The 20,556-nt window shown below is 42.5% G+C and overlaps 1 protein-coding gene across 3 annotated transcripts in view; it reads right to left on the reverse strand.

Moving 5' to 3' along the window:
* Positions 1-20,556, reverse strand: part of crim1 (cysteine rich transmembrane BMP regulator 1 (chordin-like)) — a 211,305-nt gene that overhangs the window by 51,392 nt on the left and 139,357 nt on the right. For all 3 annotated transcript variants that reach the window (XM_060934200.1, XM_060934199.1, XM_060934198.1), the window contains one exon: positions 3,160-3,342. In XM_060934200.1, the coding sequence (XP_060790183.1) occupies positions 3,160-3,342 (183 nt within the window). The remainder of the gene's footprint in view (positions 1-3,159; positions 3,343-20,556) is intronic.

Genomic DNA, 20,556 nt, shown 5'->3' on the forward strand with positions numbered 1-20,556 from the left:
CAAAAGGTGAAGCTCTCGATTTACTGGTTGATTTATGTCCCTATCCTTACCTATGGTAATGAGCTATGGGTAGTGGATGAAATAACAATATCGCGGATACAAGTGGTGGAAATGAGCTTCCTTCGAAAGATGTCCAGGCTCACCCTTAGAGATAGGGTGATGAGCTTGGGCATTCGGCAGGGACTCAGAGGAGAGCCACTGCTCTTCCACATCCAAAGGAGCCAGATGAGGTGGTTCAGACATCTGTCTAGGATGCCTCCCAAGTGAGGTGTTCTGGGCATGTCCAACTGGGAGAAGATCCTGGGGCAGACCCAGCACATGCTGGAGAGATTACATATCTTGTCTGTCTTGTCAATGTCCTGGTATCCCCCCGGAAGAGCTGGAGGATGTGGCCAGGTAGAGGGAGGCCTGGGCATCTCTGCTTAAACTGCTGCCCCTGTCAAAGCCAGATAAGTGGTGGAAGACGGATGGATGGATGGAAATCACTGTGGGAAAGGTGATTGTATGTAGCAAATCAATATGACTGAAGAGCAGGTATTATATTTGCTGAAGTCTGTGTCCACTAGTTGAAGACAAAATAAAACCATTGACTAGGTTTTAATATTTGGAACTTACTGATCATAATTAGGCCTCAGGATCTCAAAATGATATGGAAGTTTCTTAAATGATCTAATAAATAGGGAAACTCATGGAAAAATTGCTTTCATATTAGATATTCACTGCATATTCACACGCCCAGTGCCAAAGCTTTTAAACAGAGATATGTTAAAACTCTGAAAAGATTTTTATTCATGCCTATCTTAGGAACAAAACATACACTTATTTTGTATTCTTACCATATTTTGAACTGTTTTTCACTGCCCTTAATCAGTATTATACAAGACATGTAATTATGTGGGGGGCAAATTTTACTTTCAGTTTAATTTCCGTGGAGATCTTGACTTACCCACAACTATCAAGAACCAATACATGTTCTTCCCACTGCTTTACATTTGATGTCATTTGGGCACTTGTTCCTTGTAAATCACCCACACTTTCTAATTAGCATGCATTATTCAAGATCTTCAACAGAAACCCAGGGTTTCAATTAAAAATAAATAAATAAATCAAGTAATACAGATGAACAGAAACAGCACCTCTGATTTGAACAAGACGACAGAGTCATCTATATCCCGCGCCCTATATACCAAGTTTCAAGATATTGTCACATTTTTCAAGTTCTGCTGCAGGAAACCAACCCTACCTCTTTACACTGACCTCAGCAGCCCATGGCATAAGCCCACCGGACCTTTGGTCCAGGCGAGCTAAAAATTAAAATTTCTCACATTTCTTAGTATCAAAAGGCACATATACATTACTTAATCAACACATATACCAACTTTCAAGACCAAACCACTCAGTTTTCAAGTTCTGCTCTGGAAACAAAACCGACCCCTAAGACTAACCTGAGAGACCAAGTCTGAAATAGTTTCCACGGAAACATAAAAAATTTAAATTTCTCAAATTTCTTAGTATGAAAAGGCACATCTACATCACCTTAACATGTGTACCAAGTTTCAAATCCGTATCATGAACAGTTTTGGATATACGCTCCGGAAACAAACATTGCTCTTAGAAGTCAAGTCAAAATCTGTTTTTTTATGTAAACATTTGAAAAACCACTTTTTTTTTCCTTTTTCAAAAATCCAAAATAGCAAAAGGCACCAGTTCACATGTTGCTTGATATGTATACAAAGTTTCATGACGATATCTTCAGTAGTTTTAAAGATATGGCCCGGAAACGAAAAAGTGACCGGACAGACGGAACCCGTTTCTATATCCCCCGCCCAAATGAAGTTCGGCGGGGGATAATAAATTAAGAAAGGTGCAACTGAGTGATGGAATAAAGTTTGATTTATTTAAACAATCATCAGAATCATTTACACGCACACACACACACACACACACACACACACACACACACACACACACACACACACCATCAGCTTTGCTGGAAATACAACTGCTCTTTACATAGACAGAAATCCAATTTTCTACATGCATCAACATGTTGCTCACTTATTCATAGCAATGAAATTACCCAGACTAATATTGTGGTATGTATTGGGGAATTCATCTTAATTAACCACAATACTGAAAAAAAAAATTTTCAAAACTAATCTGCACATAAAAATAAATCTGATAAATCTAAATGGTAGCAGCCAAAGGTAAGGAGCTAATATGAAGCAGTAACATGGTGGGATGAAGGTCTAACCAAGAGACATGCAAAAGCAATCCAAATTACATGCTCCCAGGCACACTATGTTTGGTTGGTCTATAAAGTAACACAACAAACAGTTCCCTGAACTAATTAACCCAAGATGCTTGTTTAATTGGGAGAATAAAAATTATGCAAAAAATTCATCATGTCCCTGTGCTGAGTTCACACAATAAGGTCTTCTCTCGTGATCTATTTTTAATATATTTCATTTTTGAAAAATTTGCAATTTAATTGCTTGAACAGTTTTTTTTTTCCCCAGGGACATGGGTGTTTATTAGCATTCTTGCTTGGATAATCATTATATGAATCAATTTCAAACAGACATTAAATAGAAGATGCAAAAAAAATCCTTTGGGCTAAATTGTTCATTACAATTCTATGACTGTAGATTGATGAGTGAATCACAATAATTATCTTTTTTTTTTTAAAAAAAAAAAAGAAAAACGTCAGTACTGATATGCTCTTTGCTTCAGATTAAGGAAGTGGCCATTTAGTCTAAAATTGCATATGGATCCATTGAAAACTCTTTACACAAACACAGCCTGTTATTTACAGAGTTCCTGATTCAAAAGCTGGTTAAATGGCTGTTGCGTTGCTGCTAATAACATGTAATTACAGGTAGGGCTGGAACACTTTGATCACACTGTACATCTAACGGCTGTGCTTTGACAGTGTAGACTTGCGGCTTTGCATTGTGGGGTTTCAATCCAGCTTTACCTTAAAATATGCAAGATATCACCAACTTGGCAATGTGAGTATCCGAGTCATATTTACCAATTCACTGGTTCATTAATTTCTAATTACAATATTCCCAATGTGACACGAGCGCATCATTAGATTCATTCTTAGTTACGTTAGCAATTTTTGAAGCACTATTATAGTCATGTGATTGTGGTCACCTTCACAGACAGGACAGCACTCTCCCTCTGGTACGTAGTAGCGTTCGCAGTGGAGGACACCGCACTGTGCCGTGAAACACACTGATACACCACCTTGGCAGCGGCAGAAATGGCAGGCATCCATTCTGAACATGTCACCATCACGATACTCCACTCCACTGAAGATACAGGCCGGCTTAGTCTCTGTAAAACAATCACACATTTTAGACCTCTACTGTAGATGTGGCAGACGCACATCAACTCCAAAATGGAAAAACGAAAAACCAGACTGGAGAAAGAAAAAAAATGCAAGGGCTAGATATATATTCGTGGAGCATCAGGGATTACACGTACCATGAACTTATTGGTATTTTAAATATACAAAACAACATGCAACATACAGAATATACACCGATCAGCCATAACATTAAAACCACTGACAAGTGAAGTGAATTACACTGATTATGTTGTTTCAATGGCACTTGTCAAGGGGTGGGATATATTAGGCAGCAAGAGAAGAGTCAGTTCTCAAAGTTGATGTGTTGGAAGCAGGAAAAATGGGCAAGCGTAAGGATCTGAGTGACTTTGACGAGGGCCAAATTGTGATGGTTAGATGACTGGGTCTGAGCATCTCCAAAATGACGCAGCTTGTGGGGTGTTTCCGGTATGCAGTGGTTAGTACCTACCAAAAATGGTCCAACGAAGGGCAACCGGTGAATCGGCAACAGGGCCATGGGTGAATAGAATAGAATGCCTTTATTGTCACTGCACAAACATACAATGAAATTTAGTTCATCATAGGAGAGCAAAGCCACTGCGTACGTGCGCGCTGCCACTCTTGGGCACTTCAGCCCAAGACCATCTCACATTAACCTAACTGGACTGGACCCAGCAGAAACCCATGCAGACACAGGGAGAACATGCAAACTCCACACAGAAAGACCCCCGTCGGCCACTGGGCTCAAACCCAGAACGTTCTTGCTGTGAGGCGACAGTGCTAACCACTACACCACCTGTGCCATGTCAGAGGCTCATTGATTCGCATGGGGCACGAAGGCTAGCCTATACGATCCAATCCCACAGAAGAACGACTGTAGCACAAACTGCTGAAAAAGTTAACGGTGACACCTTTCTGTTTTTGCCAGCATTCACTTTTTCAGCAGTTTGTGCTACAGTAGCTCTTCTGTGGGATTGGACCATATAACCTAGCCTTCATGCCCCATGCCAATCAATGAAGCTTCGACACCCATGACCCTGTCGCCGGTTCACCGGTTGTCCTTCCTTGGATCACTTTTGGTAGGTACTAACCACTGCATACCAGGAACACCTCACAAGTTGTGGCCATTTTGGAGATGCTCAGACCCAGTCATCTAGCCATCACAATTTGGCCCTTGTCAAAGTCGCTCAGATCCTTACGCTTGCCCATTTTTCCTGCTTCCAACACATCAACTTCAAGAACTGGCCGTTCTCTTGTTTCCTAATATATCCCACCCCTTGACAGGCGCCATTGTAATGAGATAATCAAATGTTATTTACGTCACCTGTCAGTGGTTTTAATGTTATGGTTGATCGGTGTATATAACAGCAGTGCTGGCTACCAGGAAAATCACTTCTAAAAATGTCTCTAGTCACAGCTAAAAACGTGCTGTTATTTAACAAAGAAAAAAAAACGTGTAAGCGCTGATACGATGAAGCTCTCTGTAAGGGGAGGTTTATTTAACATTTATGGAAGGAATCTCTACAGTCAGCACATTATAAGAATCGGTAAGTTGTGTGTCACAGGAAAGTCTTCAGGACCGAGGACTTGGTACTTCTCAGTTTGGCAGTAACATGACAAGCTGCACTGTTCATATTATTAATACAAGAAAGAGAAAGAAAAAGAGAAGCGTATGGAAGAACAACTGTTTATAGCCGATATAACAAAAGTGATAACAGGAACCAACTTGTCTCGCAGATGTTCCACAACATTATAATACAGACTTATAAACTGAAAGACTGGCATGGCATCCTTTTTAATTACTAAGGAATCTAATGGATCAAAATACTGTGGTATAAGACAAATAAAAACACTTAAAATGCAGTGATGTAAGAAATTAAAACCCATAGGGTGTGCTGACATTAGGGGAAAAAAAAAAATCAACTTCGGGATGACTGGTGACTGTAACTGTACTTCAGCAGGATTGCAACAACAACAAACTTACAGTAACAAAATTGTTTTCATCTGGAAATCTACATGCTACAATGGAAGCAGAGTGTATGATTTAAAAATTTCAAGCTACATAGTAAAATTGTTGTTCGGAAGATAAAGGAGCAGAGTAAGGCTTCCAAAATGATATCCTAGTTCCTCTTGCTGCAACAGCGCGATGCATCAACCACCATCTTTACCACCTTCACGGGCTCTTCGAACAGCGACTGTGCACAGAAACTGAAGACTGGAGTTTTTTCTTACATAATTATTAAATCGATTCCTTTCATCTATCGTGGCTGTGTGGTTTATGTCCCCGTGTGGCTATGTTCCTCTAGTTCAGACAGAGATGGAGAACCTCTCCATCATGTATATGTCTCCAATGGCTTTTAGAGCAGAACAGGATTGGTGTGCTCGTCACCATGGCAACGCTAGGTTCAAAAATTCACCTCTCAGCCAACGTGTTACGATGTCTGCCATTTGTACTAAACTAGAGAGCTGAACATTCATGCTGGGGAAATAAAGCCATTATCTTCCCCAACATGCACCTCAAAACAAAATCTGCACTATTATGTCGTACCAACAGCATCAGATTTTAAGAATTACTGACGGGACTGAAATAATGTTAGTAAACAAAATAAATACTTTAAAATAATCATTGTCAGCTCATTTCTCTCGGCTCCCTGGGCTAATGATGAGTGATGCTGAAGCTGTACTTGGGGGGGGCAAAAACAAAACATCTTGTGCGTCAGGAATCCTACATTTCTGTACAACAGTGGGACTCTGTGCATTCAGCACCTTTCACATTTCAAACAAGTTCAACGTGAGCAGAATTATTATAAACCTGTGATTAAAAAAAAAAAAAGGCTCAGCTCAATTCACAGGCACTGACACGGTTTCAGCCGAAGCGTTGTCCATCTTTAATTCCAAAGACTTGCTTTGCCAATTAGCGAGGGTTTAATGAATTATGCAAAGAGCCATCCGGGTAAGGATTTGCTACGTTTTATAATCTAAGCTTTGTCTTATTCTCTCCCTTTCTCCGTTTCATTTTCTTGTCAAAATGACAATTGGGCATAAATTACACAAAACATGTTGGCAATGCTATTATTAGCCAGACAGCTGTTTTGTAACAGGCAGACTGTGACTGGTCTGTGTTAAAATCCATCATTTACTTCACTCCAGATGTTTGTTACACTAACAGATCACTTCACGGTGTACAGCTGCACTGAGGAAGAGCAACAGACTTTACGAACCAGGTAGGAATAGAAAACTGACACACATTGCAAACATCTGGAATACCTTACACCTGTGCTTTCTGTGTATGATAATACTCAGCACATGGCTTTACGATAAACAACCTCAAGGTAGAGAGCGTCTAATGAGTTTAGCGTTGCGGGCAGTCCAGCATGGCCAGCGTGTGATAAAGGGTTAAGTCAATTAGAAAGAGGCTGAGCAGTGCCAATGCAGCTATCCCAAACCATCCAGATGTTCACCATTGATTTCCAAGCTCGCTGGCATTGTAGACTGCACTATGCAACACAAAGGCAAGAGTAACTAAGGAGACTGCAGTAAAAACATGCTTTTTTTTTTAACACAACTCAGAGTTTCCATGTTTAGCAAGCAGAGATTTCTCAGAGAACAAATACTATCTTGGGTCCCATGTGCTTCATCACTTGTTGTAACCTATCCATTAGACATGGGGAAGCTCTGGCCTCAGCATTCCTCTAGTTGCATTCCTGTTTCTTAAGTACAGAACATTAACATTTGCTCATAAACACTAAGCCCAAAACCGTGCCTGGTTTCTGGTTTATTATTTCCACCACAGAGATGACCATCTTGGTAAACAATTATGTGACGTGTTCAAATTGCAGATTACTTTTTATCTGTTTTTTTTTTTTATACAAAGTAGCTATGTGAACTTGAGTTTTCAAACAAACTCCGTCATAGTTGTCAGTCTTTGCCTTAAGCATGAATTTTCTTTCAATACAGAGAAAACAAATATTAATACACTCTATGAAGGTTTTCAGTTATTTTGAAAAACTAGCTGTATTAAGCCAAGATCACTCGCTAACCTTGACAAGTCAGAAAATGCATTTTGCAGGTACTTTCACACACTGTGTACAAGTTTTCAGTTTTATAACTGAGTAAACATTTGGTTCTGAGCTGAAATACTCTTCAGAATGCATTCAAGGGAAATTTGACATATTGTGTATATATATATATATATATATATATATATATATATATGAGTGATTCCACGCTTATGGGTACTGAAATGGGGACATGAACTTCTCATCTCATCTCATTATCTCTAGCCGCTTTATCCTTCTACAGGGTCGCAGGCAAGCTGGAGCCTATCCCAGCTGACTATGGGCGAAAGGCGGGGTACACCCTGGACAAGTCACCAGGTCATCACAGGGCTGACACATAGACACAGACAACCATTCACACTCACATTCACACCTACGGTCAATTTAGAGTCTCCAGTTAACCTAACCTGCATGTCTTTGGACTGTGGGGGAAACCGGAGCACCCGGAGGAAACCCACGCGGACACGGGGAGAACATGCAAACTCCGCACAGAAAGGCCCTCGCCGGCCCCGGGGCTCGAACCCAGGACCTTCTTGCTGTGAGGCGACAGCGCTAACCACTACACCACCGTGCCGCCCCCGGACATGAACTTATTCACCTAAAACCATTTCTTTTTTTACCATCAGGTCACAAAACATGTAATCTTTAATGAATGATATGTTAAAAGATAACTTTAATTTTCTGAGATGTAATAAAAACATATTTATATGCCAAAGTCAGAACGTAACAGAAGTGTTGTGGACATATATATTCTCAATTTTAACAATGTAGAATTACTTTTTGAAACATAGGAAGGTGATGTTTTAGCAAATATAATTAATAAACATGTGTAGTAGAATAAACATACACATTCTTTCAATAAGATTAACATGGTATATAGCTAGATTGTAATTAATTTGTAACAGACGCGAGATGGACAATCGTAACAGAAGTAATGTAACAGACATCATTTTGGAACTCATAGGCTTGACTTTGGCATATAAATATGTTTTTACTACATCTCAGAAAATTAAAGTTATCTTTTAACATATCATTCATTAAAGATTACATGTTTTGTGACCTGATGGTAAAAAAAGAAATGGTTTTAGGTGAATAAGTTCATGTCCCCATTTCAGTACCCATAAGCGTGGAATCACTCATATATATATATATATATATATACATACATACACACACACACACACACACACACACACACACACACACACACACACAAAAACCCGGATGTTGTCAGATATACAAATGTGGGGTCAAGCGACATTCCATACAAAACAGTCATGCGCGCGCAACTCTCTTTGTTTGTCCATTACTTTAAGAGTTCTTTTAGCTATGCCATATCTTTGTGCTGTATATGGCTGTGGTCACAACATTACCGTGGCACGTTCCGAATTCCGTCTGTGATTCGGAAAGAGGGCGAGGAAACTCTGAGGCTTAGTATGGAGAGGAGCCGAGCACGGCTGAACAACATCGGCAGGGCTGATCTAACAGAGACTGAAACCAAAACAGCTTGTGTTTGCAGTAATCGTTTTATCTCAGGTGAGATTCAAAGGCTCGCGATAATATCTTGGTAGAATTTTATTTCGTGTTGCTAGAATTTTGCTATAAGATGAGCCTTCTCTTGTCGTGGTTCACTCAGTTGTCGTTATAATTTTAACACGTGTATTATCATTTCGCGTCTCGGAGCGCTAGCAAAATTATATGATAGAAACAATCCAGACTGGGCACCCACTCAGAAAATGGGCTATGTTTCGTCCAAGGTCGGACTTGATTCTTCGGCAGCCAAACCAGACAGAACATGATATCTGGGTACTTGATGGTTGGTAGAAGTGTCTTATCTTCAGAAAAGTCTGACTTTTTAAAAATAATATGGGGCAAAACCACACATATCTATCTTCTCTTTGTGTCGAAACTTCGCTCGATCGTTCAAATCGTGGCAATACTGAGAAAATTCAGCCTTGTTTGCAGACACGCTTTCAGCAGCTGCCATCCGAGTTGCTTGTATATCCACCATCATGGCAGACGCTCATGATGTCGCACATTTTGATCACGTGGTTGCAAGTCATCTATATATTCATTCAAGCAAAATGCTACAGTTGGGAGTTTTAGGCCAAGTTTACATTAGACCGTATCTGTCTCGTTTTCTTCGCGGATGCACTGTCCGTTTACATTAAAACGCCGGGAAATGGGAATCCGCCAGGGTCCACGTATTCAATCCAGATCGTGTCTGGTCCGGTGCTGTGTAAACATTGAGAATACGCGGATACGCTGTGCTGAGCTCTAGCTGGCGTCGTCATTGGACGACGTCACTGTGACATCCACCTTCCTGATTTGCTGGCGTTGGTCATGTGACGCGACTGCTGAAAAACGGCGCGGACTTCCGCCTTGTATCACCTTTCATTAAAGAGTATAAAAGTATGAAAATACTGCAAATACTGATGCAAATACTGCCCATTGTGTAGTTATGATCGTCTTTAGGCTTGCCATCCTTCCACTTGCAAGTGGTAAGTGACGCGCATGCCCGACATGCACTGAGAGCACACACACAGCGGCTCAGTCCCAAATCACTGCTCGCGCACTCTGTGAGCTGCGCAGGGCCGGAGTGCGCACCCTCCAGAGGGCACTCGCTGTTCAGGGCGGAGTGATTTGGAGCGCAGGATGCCTGCGGAGCCGAGCGTATCCGTGTATTGGTGTTGCTGTGTGCACGCGAATCGTGTATTGGCGTTGCTGTGTGCACACTAATCATTTTAAAAACGTTAATCTGATGATCCGCTGATACGGTCTAATGTAAACCCCACCTTAATAAGTCATGTTGATAATGCTAAAATTGCAATAAATCTGTAAAAAAAAAAAAAAAAAATCATTTTTGCTAGGTGGGCGGCACGGTGGTGTAGTGGTTAGCACTGTCGCCTCACAGCAAGAAGGTCCTGGGTTCGAGCCCCGTGGCCGGCGAGGGCCTTTCTGTGCGGAGTTTGCATGTTCTCCCCGTGTCCGCGTGGGTTTCCTCCAGGTGCTCCGGTTTCCCCCACAGTCCAAAGACATGCAGGTTAGGTTAACTGGTGACTCTAAATTGACCGTAGGTGTGAATGTGAGTGTGAATGGTTGTCTATGTGTCAGCCCTGTGATGACCTGGCGACTTGTCCAGGGTGTACCCCGCCTTTCGCCCGTAGTCAGCTGGGATAGGCTCCAGCTTGCCTGCGACCCTGTAGAACAGGATAAAACGGCTAGAAATAATGAGATACGAGAGATTTTTGCTAGGTTGTGTGTAACACATTCAAACCACACCCACACTTCTATCTTTGTGGGGTCACTCATTGACAATGCATCCCCTACCCCGCTACCTGAACCTTAACCATCACAACTAAACCCCAACCCTTACCTGAACCTAATTTTAACCTGAACCCTAAAAATAAGTCTTAATCCTCAAACAGCCCCTTGAAGAAGTGTGGACTAGCCAAAATGTCTACACACACACACACACACACACACACACACACAAAGGTGCTCAAACTGTGCCTTGTCACTAAGGTGCTGAAAATAATCCATCATGCAAATACTGTAATATCTGGTCAGTGGGGATCCTGCAGTGGTCCATTTCCACCAAGAGATTATCGACAGTTACACCTATAATGTGTGCTATACGGTAAGTGCATCTGATAAAAGGGCAAATGAGTGTAGTATATTTAAAAAACTTCTATATATTTCAGGCTTTTCCTGGAATTAAATCAGTTAGGTTAACATGGGGCGGCCTTGGGCTGAAGTGCCCTTGAGCGAGGCTCCAAACCTCTAACTGCTCCCCAGGCGCTGTAGCATAGCTGCCCACTGCTCTGGGTATGTGTGTGTGCTCATTGCTCACTTGTGTATGGACATAAGTGCATTTAACAGCTTCGGATAGGTTAAATGCAGAGGACGAATTTCACTGTGCTTGAGTGTGCATGTGACAAAGGTTTCTTCTTCTCATTCTCATTATCTCTAGCCGCTTTATCCTGTTCTACAGGGTCGCAGGCAAGCTGGAGCCTATCCCAGCTGACTATGGGCGAAAGGCAGGGTACACCCTGGACAAGTCGCCAGGTCATCACAGGGCTGACACAGACACAGACAACCATTCACACTCACATTCACACCTACGGTCAATTTAGAGTCACCAGTTAACCTAACCTGCATGTCTTTGGACTGTGGGGGAAACCGGAGCACCCGGAGGAAACCCACGCGGACACGGGGAGAACATGCAAACTCCACACAGAAAGGCCCTCGCCGGCCCCGGGGCTCGAACCCAGGACCTTCTTGCTGTGAGGCGACAGCGCTAACCACTACACCACCGTGCCGCCCTAAGGCTTCTTCTTCTTAATCAAAATAAGAAATAATGTGTTTGCATTAACAGCTGCATATTTGTGAACACGAGTCAATTTACAGCTCAGTAAATACACCTGAGAATTGTCATTTTTGATGATACTGATATTGATTGAAGAATGAATGATAGACTGATTCTATACTTCTCGGTGTGAAAACAGGGGATGACAAAATTTAATCAAAGCATGAATGCCTTTGAGAATTTCAATTCTAGTTCATGCTACTAGCTTACAAACATCTTACCTCCAGTAAACACTGGGAAATCAATACTCTCATTTTTTTTTTTGTCAAGGACATCACAAATGGGCTCAGGAATTTAATTTGTGCTTTTCAAAAGAAACAGACCCTAACATTCCAGGAACATGTTGACGTATCACAAATTATGCAAAAGCAAGGGTGAAGAAATGCAATCGGCTGTAAACAGAGACAGACATGAGCAGATTTTGCACTTGAAGTGTTAGTAAGTTGGTGGAAACCAAACAACTGAAGTGCTACAGGAAGACCACTCCAAGTCCAATCAACACCTGCAGAAGGTCAGTCCAGTGTGTGTGATGGATGCTGTGAAGTGTGACGTCTCCAAGGGGCTCAGCAATAATCACATAACTAGAGCACTACAGTGGCCAAGGCCAGGTGTCCAACCTAACACACAATTTGGGCTATAGAGTGGGTTTGGCGTGATTCAATTCAACCCAAAATCACATTTATAAACACCTTTGTAATCAATTTTGCACCAATTTTCCAGTTGCAGCACTTGGCACTGCTGATCAACCAAGAATGCCAAAGGCAAGTGTCCTCGAAACGTGGTCTCCGTCTGCAATCGTGCTTTAGTCCAGCGTGAGGAACCATCTAAGTAATGTAATGGTGAGGAGTTCGAGTTGAAATACACCTTACTTTGTAGTCTGACTCTATCATTTAATGGCTGATGTGTATCTTTACTGATTATACAGGTGCTCTAGAAGCCTTATCTGCTGTTGGAGCATGTACTGTAATCTTATAGTATTAAGCTTGATTTAAGGCATTCTTTAAATTCTTAAAAAAAGAAAAAAAAATCTGCTTCAGTATCAATTACGAGGGATGTCCGCAGTTCGAGTACCACAGAGTTGTGCTTTTTTTCTCTCTCTCTCCTGGCTTCTCCAGCAATATGAATGCCTGGTCCTTCATAATTCACATATTTTTAAGATCGGATAGGAGAAGATATTTCTACTACGTTCACACTGCAGGCTGAAGTGACTCAAATCTGATTTTTTCGCCCATATGTGACCTGTATCCGATCTTTTATTGACGATATGAACGACACGGATCCGATTTTTTCAAATCCGACCCAGGCCGTTTGGATATGTGGTCCTAATTCCGATTCCTATCCGATCTTTTCATATGCGACTTCAGTCTGAACCGCCAGGTCGCATTCATCCGACTTACACGTCGTCAACAAGCCACAAACGTCACTATTCTGCGCTGAAGTAGGCGGCGGGTCTCTCAAAAAAAGTTACAACAACATGGCTTTGATGTTCCTTTGAACGGAGGGTGCAGTCACTACCCCGCAGAACGCCTGAGCCAAAACCCTTGCCCTCTTCCTTCTCAACCTCCTCCTTAACATCAGGCTATTGTGCATGTTCTGGCTCCGTCGCAACAACAACTGCATCATCGCCAGGTACTCCATGCTGGCTACTGTCATACACAGGAAACTTTAGGTTACTTCCGTAAACACTGGCCATGCTCACTGCGTGTGACGTCGTCGTATCCTGCAATGCGCATGCGGAACACTTTTAGGTCGCTTTTCGTTCATACTGAGGATCACATACAAGTCGCATATATTTGTTAATGTGAACGACCTCACAAAAAAATCGGATTTCGCAAAAAAATCGAAATTGAGCATTAAGCCTTGCAGTGTGAACGTAGTCTTCTTTATTGATCCCCATGGGGGTGTGACAGCAGCTCAAGTACAGATGTAGACTAAGGCCGAATCCCATTTCACCCCTTGGACCAACCCCTTGGCCCTTCCCCTCCATTTTGCGCGTTCACGTGAAGGGGTAGGGGTATCCCAATCCCAGTTAACGCGGAGGGGTAGGGGAAGGGGTAGGGCTTCTGTACCCCTCCAAACGGAGATTTTCCTGGAGCTGACTCCGAACGAAGGGGTTTGAGTGATTTCCCACAATGCCATGCGGATTTCAGCGAGATTTCATGCGGATTTCAGAAAGATGGCGGTTCCCGCGGCGAAAGATTGTCATAAATGTATTTTCTCCATTATTTACGTGTTTTAAGTTGTTATCCAGAGGAAACACGCCGCTTGATTCGCTTTCGAGCTGAGAATGAGCAGCGATTTCTGAAATCCAAGCTGCTGCTAAAAAGCTTTGGGAGTGAGTATTGTTTTCGGTTGCTCGACTGCGTACGTTTTGTTCTGTTATTCTCGCTTTTATTGTTTACATGAGTGTTCTGACACCTCATTCTGTCGGATGTGGTGCACGAAGCGCCAAAGATCTCCCATTCAGTGGTGTTAGTTAACAAATCACACCCTGCCAGCAGAGATTTCTGGTTCTGGCTCTGACTGTAGCGGCTGGTCGCAGCCAATGACGCATTTGGTCGCGTTTTGCTAACGTAAACGCTGACGGAGGTACGTGATGACGTATGCGATCGTTGAAGGGCTATCCCAATACGTAAGGGTTGAATTTCAAGCCCTATCCCTTGTAGCTCAGTTTCAAGGGGAAGGGCCAAGGGGAAGGGGGAGGGGTAGGGGTAGAAATTAGAATTGGGATTGGGCCTAAGTAAAAGAAAAAAAAAAGAGAACTGAATAAAATATAATGGAATAAAAAATAGAATTAAATGCTTACAAAAGACAGCAACAAACAACGATAATTGGTATTGGCATTACATCAGCTAGTGGTGTGTTTTAGCTAGCAGTATAGAGCCATAGAAAGTGACCATATTTGTTTGTGTGGAAGAATTGAGGTGAGGCAAACCAAATATGCGATTGGTTCCTCTGTTCTTTTGCAATGCCATTCATACAGAGAAACAGACACAGCCACCCACACACAGACAGAGCTTATCTACAGACAGAAGTATCTGAAGTGAAAGGAAACCTGTCTCATTGGTGTTGGTTCACAGGGCTGTGAGGAAGCAGCCTGTGAAATTCTCGAGCTGGAGATTAGAAACGCCTTTAAACCTCAGCCACATAACCACAAACTACACATTCAGAATAACACTGATTGTGACCCAGAAGCCACTAACCTTCACAAGGGAGCAGATTCACGTATCATCCATAATTTACTCAGAAAAATGCTGCCGAAGATCATTTAAAAACACACCATGTAGAGTGGAAACATGATTCAACTGGAGTTAAAGCGAGACGGCCTTTTGATTTCATAAAATCAGTGAAATTTAGTTCCCTCAGAAATTTGGTCATTGTGATACATGTCTATTTCTGTAATATCTCACAAAATATCAGGCCATTCTGTGGCTGGGAAGTGATTTAATTAGAGGGGATTCCCGAGCAAATAATGTGCATGAAATCGCTCGCTTCGCGCAGTCAAGCAGACAGAGGAAGTCAGTCTGCGCATGCGCAGGTTTACCTGTGACCGTGCACTGACGGTTCCATCATTCTGTCGCTAAACGAACAGCTGATCACACCGAGGTGCTCGCTGACCACCGATATTTATTAGTTTGGTCCTGCGTTTCCTTTCCTTCGCAACATAACGTCTTTTCTTCTCGCTTTCCGTTACTGTAGACGGTCTTTCACGTTTCATTCGCATCCTCCATTTTTCTCTCCTGTTTCAAATTTGTATCCCGCGATGCCTTGCGCAAACGGGGAAAGCCCACCATGTGATGCATGGTGTATCATGTAGTATCTTGAATTGGGTCATGGTGAAGCAGGAAAAAATAGCGGAGAATTTAGGGCCACGTGGCTGCAAATGTATTACTTGCTCCACTTCAAAACCCTAATAAAATTGTGATTTGATAAAATATGATTTGAATTTATTCGATAATACTTATCAAATTATTTCGAATTGTGATTTCAAAAATCCTTTTTATGACCTACACTTGAAAAATCTGAAAGGCAGTTTACCTTTAAGAGTCATGACTTGCACTTGGATTCAAACAATGAATCTGTAAAGCAAGCCTTTTTAAGATGCAAGCGCACCTCCACACAAACTCCAGCCAGTAAAATTATGCCCACTCATTGTCTTAAAGGGGAACTGAAGTCATTTTTAAACTTGCTTTATTTCTTAATTAACGTGTTATTCAATTACGTTTTCGGTTTTATTAACCTTATACTGTGACTCGTACTGGCATATTATATTACACTTATCAGCCTTTCCGGTTTTTAGCCATGTTGAACCTAGTTCGTTTGGTCCACGGCAGGCGTCGCTTATCCGCACGATCTTCACGAGACTTGTGCAAGACTTCAAACGTGAAGTGTCAGAGCCGCCATTTTGAAAACCGTTTACACGGCAGACAGATCGCCATATCATTCCAATTTAGATTCATTTCGAGATTCGCCAGCTTCATCAGTGATGCAGATTATTCCATACGACTTCGAACCAACGTGGAGTAGAGAAGAGTTGGAAAGACGACAGGATAAGGACTAGTCCGTCGCGCTGATATTTACGTCATTACTGTCGCACAATTAAAATGTGCCAGATCAGGCGGCTGGTGGGTTTTCAAAATAAATACATGCATGTATTTTTGTGATAAATACATATTTAGAGATGAAAGTGGAGCAAAGAAAAAAACCCTGAAATATGGGGGGGTAACGTCCCCCAAAAATATTTTAATAACATAACATGCAAAACCCTGCATTCTAGTGCATTTTAGTACTTATTTTCACTAAAACAAGTTATAATTTTAAGCCTTTTTCTTTCATGTACATTAATGATTAACATGTCAAAAATATCAAATTCCCCTAGTTAATGAGTAATTTTCAGGAGTGCATTTAGAAAATGCGGTGATTTTCCTGCTACACAGTTCATTACTTTGAAAAAAAAAAAATCAGACAGTTGAAGGTAAACTCAGCAAAATCCCAAAACAGTCGTGTTAAAAAGTAAAGGTCTGTTAGAGTTTCTAAAGCTTTCAGGTTTCAATGTTGGGGACATTGAGCCTCGTTTATCAATCTTTTACTAGAGTTGTGCGTTTGCATCAGCTAAAGTGAACTAAAAATTTCCAATTCATATTTATGCGAGTTGAAGCCAATTGTTTACATTAGTTCGTATTGTCAGTAAATTTAAACACACCAATGAATACCAAATTTCTCATGTAAATCAGGGGCGTAGCTAGGATTTTTAGGTGTGTGTGTGTCTCACACACTGACTGGCAGCCTGAGTGCATTATGTAACAAAAAATAATTACCATTGCTAGTTTTAGGCAGCTTAGAAACCGGCTCTTCCATGTTTTCTTGATGTTGTGTTCTAGAAACGGCACTAAAACTTGGCTTCAAAACCACAAAATGCAACTTTGATGGGGGGGAATGTATATATATAAAATAAATTGCTTACCTCTCTTCACGTTGAAAGAAGGAGGAAAGTTTTGCTTGTTTTGACATGGCGAATTATTAACACAAGAGAAAATACTCGTAATTCGCAACTAAAAAGACTGCAGCTACACTGGCAGCTTGAACATGCTTTCTAGTGTGATTGTGTTGCGCTTGCGCAGAACGGTGTCAGTCCTGAGCGCCTTAGGGCCTCTGCATGCTCTTGCGACAAGGCTTTCGCAGACAGCTTTTTGCAGACAGTTGTAATTTATCGTTGAGCGGGGAGTAATAGGCGTGCGCGATGTTATTCACCGCCACAACGCAAGCGGGCGCAAAGTCGCGAAATCGCTAGGAGTAGTTGGTGGGTGTGGTTAGTGGAGTGTTTATCCTCCGGTTACTTATAATGACTAGAACTGGAGTCATATAGATGTACGTACTTCCTCACTTCCTCGATCAACCGCTCTTCGTGCTGTTCCATCTTCGCTCGCGTTTTTAAAAATGGCGGTCGTGAAAACAAACCAAACCGGGAAAGTAGGGAAGCGGAAGTGTGTGTACAGCGGATGTAGAGTGGACCAATCAGAGCCCTCTTGTCTGCGACGCTGTCTGCGAGGCTTCTGCGGTGGTCACAATTTTTGGGAGGTGCGCACAGAGCGTCTGCGAAGGTGGGGGGGCTACGCAGACACCATCTGCGAGGCCGTCTGCAAGGACTGGGTTGTCAGCATAAATTGGCCTTTAGCACGTGCACCTGAAGGTGTGCCTTGGGCGCATGCGCCTAACGAGCTCTGGCACGCACGCCGTTAACAAAGAACACCTGTCTTTAATCAATGAACTATGTTTGGGCTATTTAAGGACCGCGCCCATGCAAGGACGATGCGAAGTATTACACCGCGTCTAGGAACATGAAAATCCGAAAAATAAATTTCTCCATTCGGAAAACCGGAGATTTTCAAGAGTTTTGTCAAATACCCGGATTTCCAGGTCATTAGCAGAAAAAATCCGGAGGAAAATCTAAACATCCGGAATTCCAGGAAAATCCGGAACACTTTCATGCCTACATATTATACTGAGCTCATTTCTCACATGACTACATATTATACTGAGCTCATTTCTCACATAATCCTCACTAAGGTTTCGGACAGCACTACAAAATGGCGTCCCCACTATATAGTGCCCTATATAGTGAGTAGGGAGCGATTTCGGACACAGGGAAAACTTCCGGCTTGATCACATCAGCATTCGAAGGAGGACGTGCACGCGTCTTTTGACGACGTTGGCAGATGTTGGTCACTTTGATTTCCGCTGTACGTTTTACTTCCGTCCTACAAAGTCTCGCACGGGTCTCATTGAATCTCGTTTACGGCCGTTGCTTTGACATATGGACTGATATATTACACAGCATATTTCAAACACTCATAACTTGCTATAGCAGCGACAAAACAGCTGTCAGAAATGCATTCCTACATTTTATAAAATGAGAAGTAGAATTTTGATGATAAAAAAATTTGCCTTTAGTTCCCCTTTAACACCAGGTCAAAATTTGTCTGTAGACAGTGATGATGCACAAAGCTTAAAGTGATCTTTATTTTGGGCTCCTCATAGCCAGCGATTTTCCAGCAGCCCTGTGTTTTTCTATCCTCCTCTGTGGTTCAGGCAGAGAGCAGCCCATCAGACACTGCCTCCCAGCCGCCTGTTTCCCTCCCCTATGCTGGAGCCTGGCTTGTTTTGGCTGCAGCTGCCACGCGACAGACTAAATAATGTGATAAGGCTCACAGAGCTGCAGGTGTGCTTCGCTTTGGCAGGCCTGAGACAACTATGGCCATGCAAATCATGCCCCCCTGCAAATCAAGACAAATTTTACTAAAATGCCTCATGCAAATGTTTTAGCAATCCTAATCATGTGTAACATAGCAGCTACTGAACACAGCTAGCCTTGCTGAAGTTTAAAAAAAAAAAAAAAAGTGAGCTGATTATGCAGCTGGAGAAATAAAGAGTGGAAAAGCACTTTATGGAGCTGTCAATCACGGCAGAATTTACACTACATCTGTAATGCTGTTAGTCCCCTATGTGACTTGTAAGCTAGAAAGGCCTTAATATCGTTCCTCACCACCAACAGAGGCACATTTCCTTTGTTGTTCTCCGAAAACACAAAACAAAAATGAGTAGGCGGATAGATGAAGAGACAATCCTCTATACACAATGTGATCTGGATAGGCGGCACGGTGGTGTAGTGGTTAGCGCTGTTGCCTCACAGCAAGAAGGTCCGGGTTCGAGCCCCGTGGCCGGCGAGGGCCTTTCTGTGCGGAGTTTGCATGTTCTCCCCGTGTCCGCGTGGGTTTCCTCCGGGTGCTCCGGTTTCCCCCACAGTCTAAAGACATGCAGGTTAGGTTAACTGGTGACTCTAAATTGACCGTAGGTGTGAATGTGAATGGTTGTCTGTGTCTATGTGTCAGCCCTGTGATGACCTGGCGACTTGTCCAGGGTGTACCCCGCCTTTCGCCCGTAGTCAGCTGGGATAGGCTCCAGCTTGCCTGCGACCCTGTAGAACAGGATAAAGCGGCTAGAGATAATGAGATGAGACAATCAGTGCGTTTACATGCACATAGAGAAAATCGAATTTCTGCCGTTGCTCGACTGAAATCGAAGTTCTAAATGCCATGGAAACATCTTAGTTCGGCTGAAATCGAACCGAACTGGATTTCTCGTAATTATGCGATTGTAGCCGAGCTACTTAGTGCATGTAAACCCTATCAAGCTACGTAGTCGAGCTACTTACTTCAGCACTGCCCCTTCCAGGAGTGACGAAACCACAAGCGGGAAACACAACAGCCTCGGTCGGCATGACAACAGTAGTAGTAGCGAGCAGTAGAAGAGAACACGGAACAGATAACTTTGTGAACACAGAACTGATAACTTTGTTTATACTCTTGAATAGCTCTTCTTCATGACAACCGGAAGTGTACCAACACGATGGGGCGTGTAGCGCCACCTGTGGCTCGGGTGCACAATGTACCTCACACAATAGCTCGATTTCCTTGTGTGCATGTAGGATTGGATTTCTCTGGCACCCCTGCTGGGACCCTTAGCTCGATTACCGACAGCAGCTCGATTTGGATGTGCATGTAAACGCACTGAATGTGATCTGTTCACACTGTCGATCAAACATACCACGCACACAATCAAAGAGCAGTCCATATGGTCGAAGACTGATGATCTCAACACCTGGGTTGTTGCTTAAACCCAGCACTTCACGATGTTGTGTGCATCTTAATCTGCGTTCATCCTCTGAAAGAGGTTCCTTTGTTCTCGAATTTCCACACGTTACCTGAATTTGACAG

The sequence above is a fragment of the Neoarius graeffei genome, chromosome 11 (assembly GCF_027579695.1).
Source record: "Neoarius graeffei isolate fNeoGra1 chromosome 11, fNeoGra1.pri, whole genome shotgun sequence".
In the NCBI taxonomy this organism is placed as follows: Eukaryota; Metazoa; Chordata; class Actinopteri; order Siluriformes; family Ariidae; genus Neoarius; species Neoarius graeffei.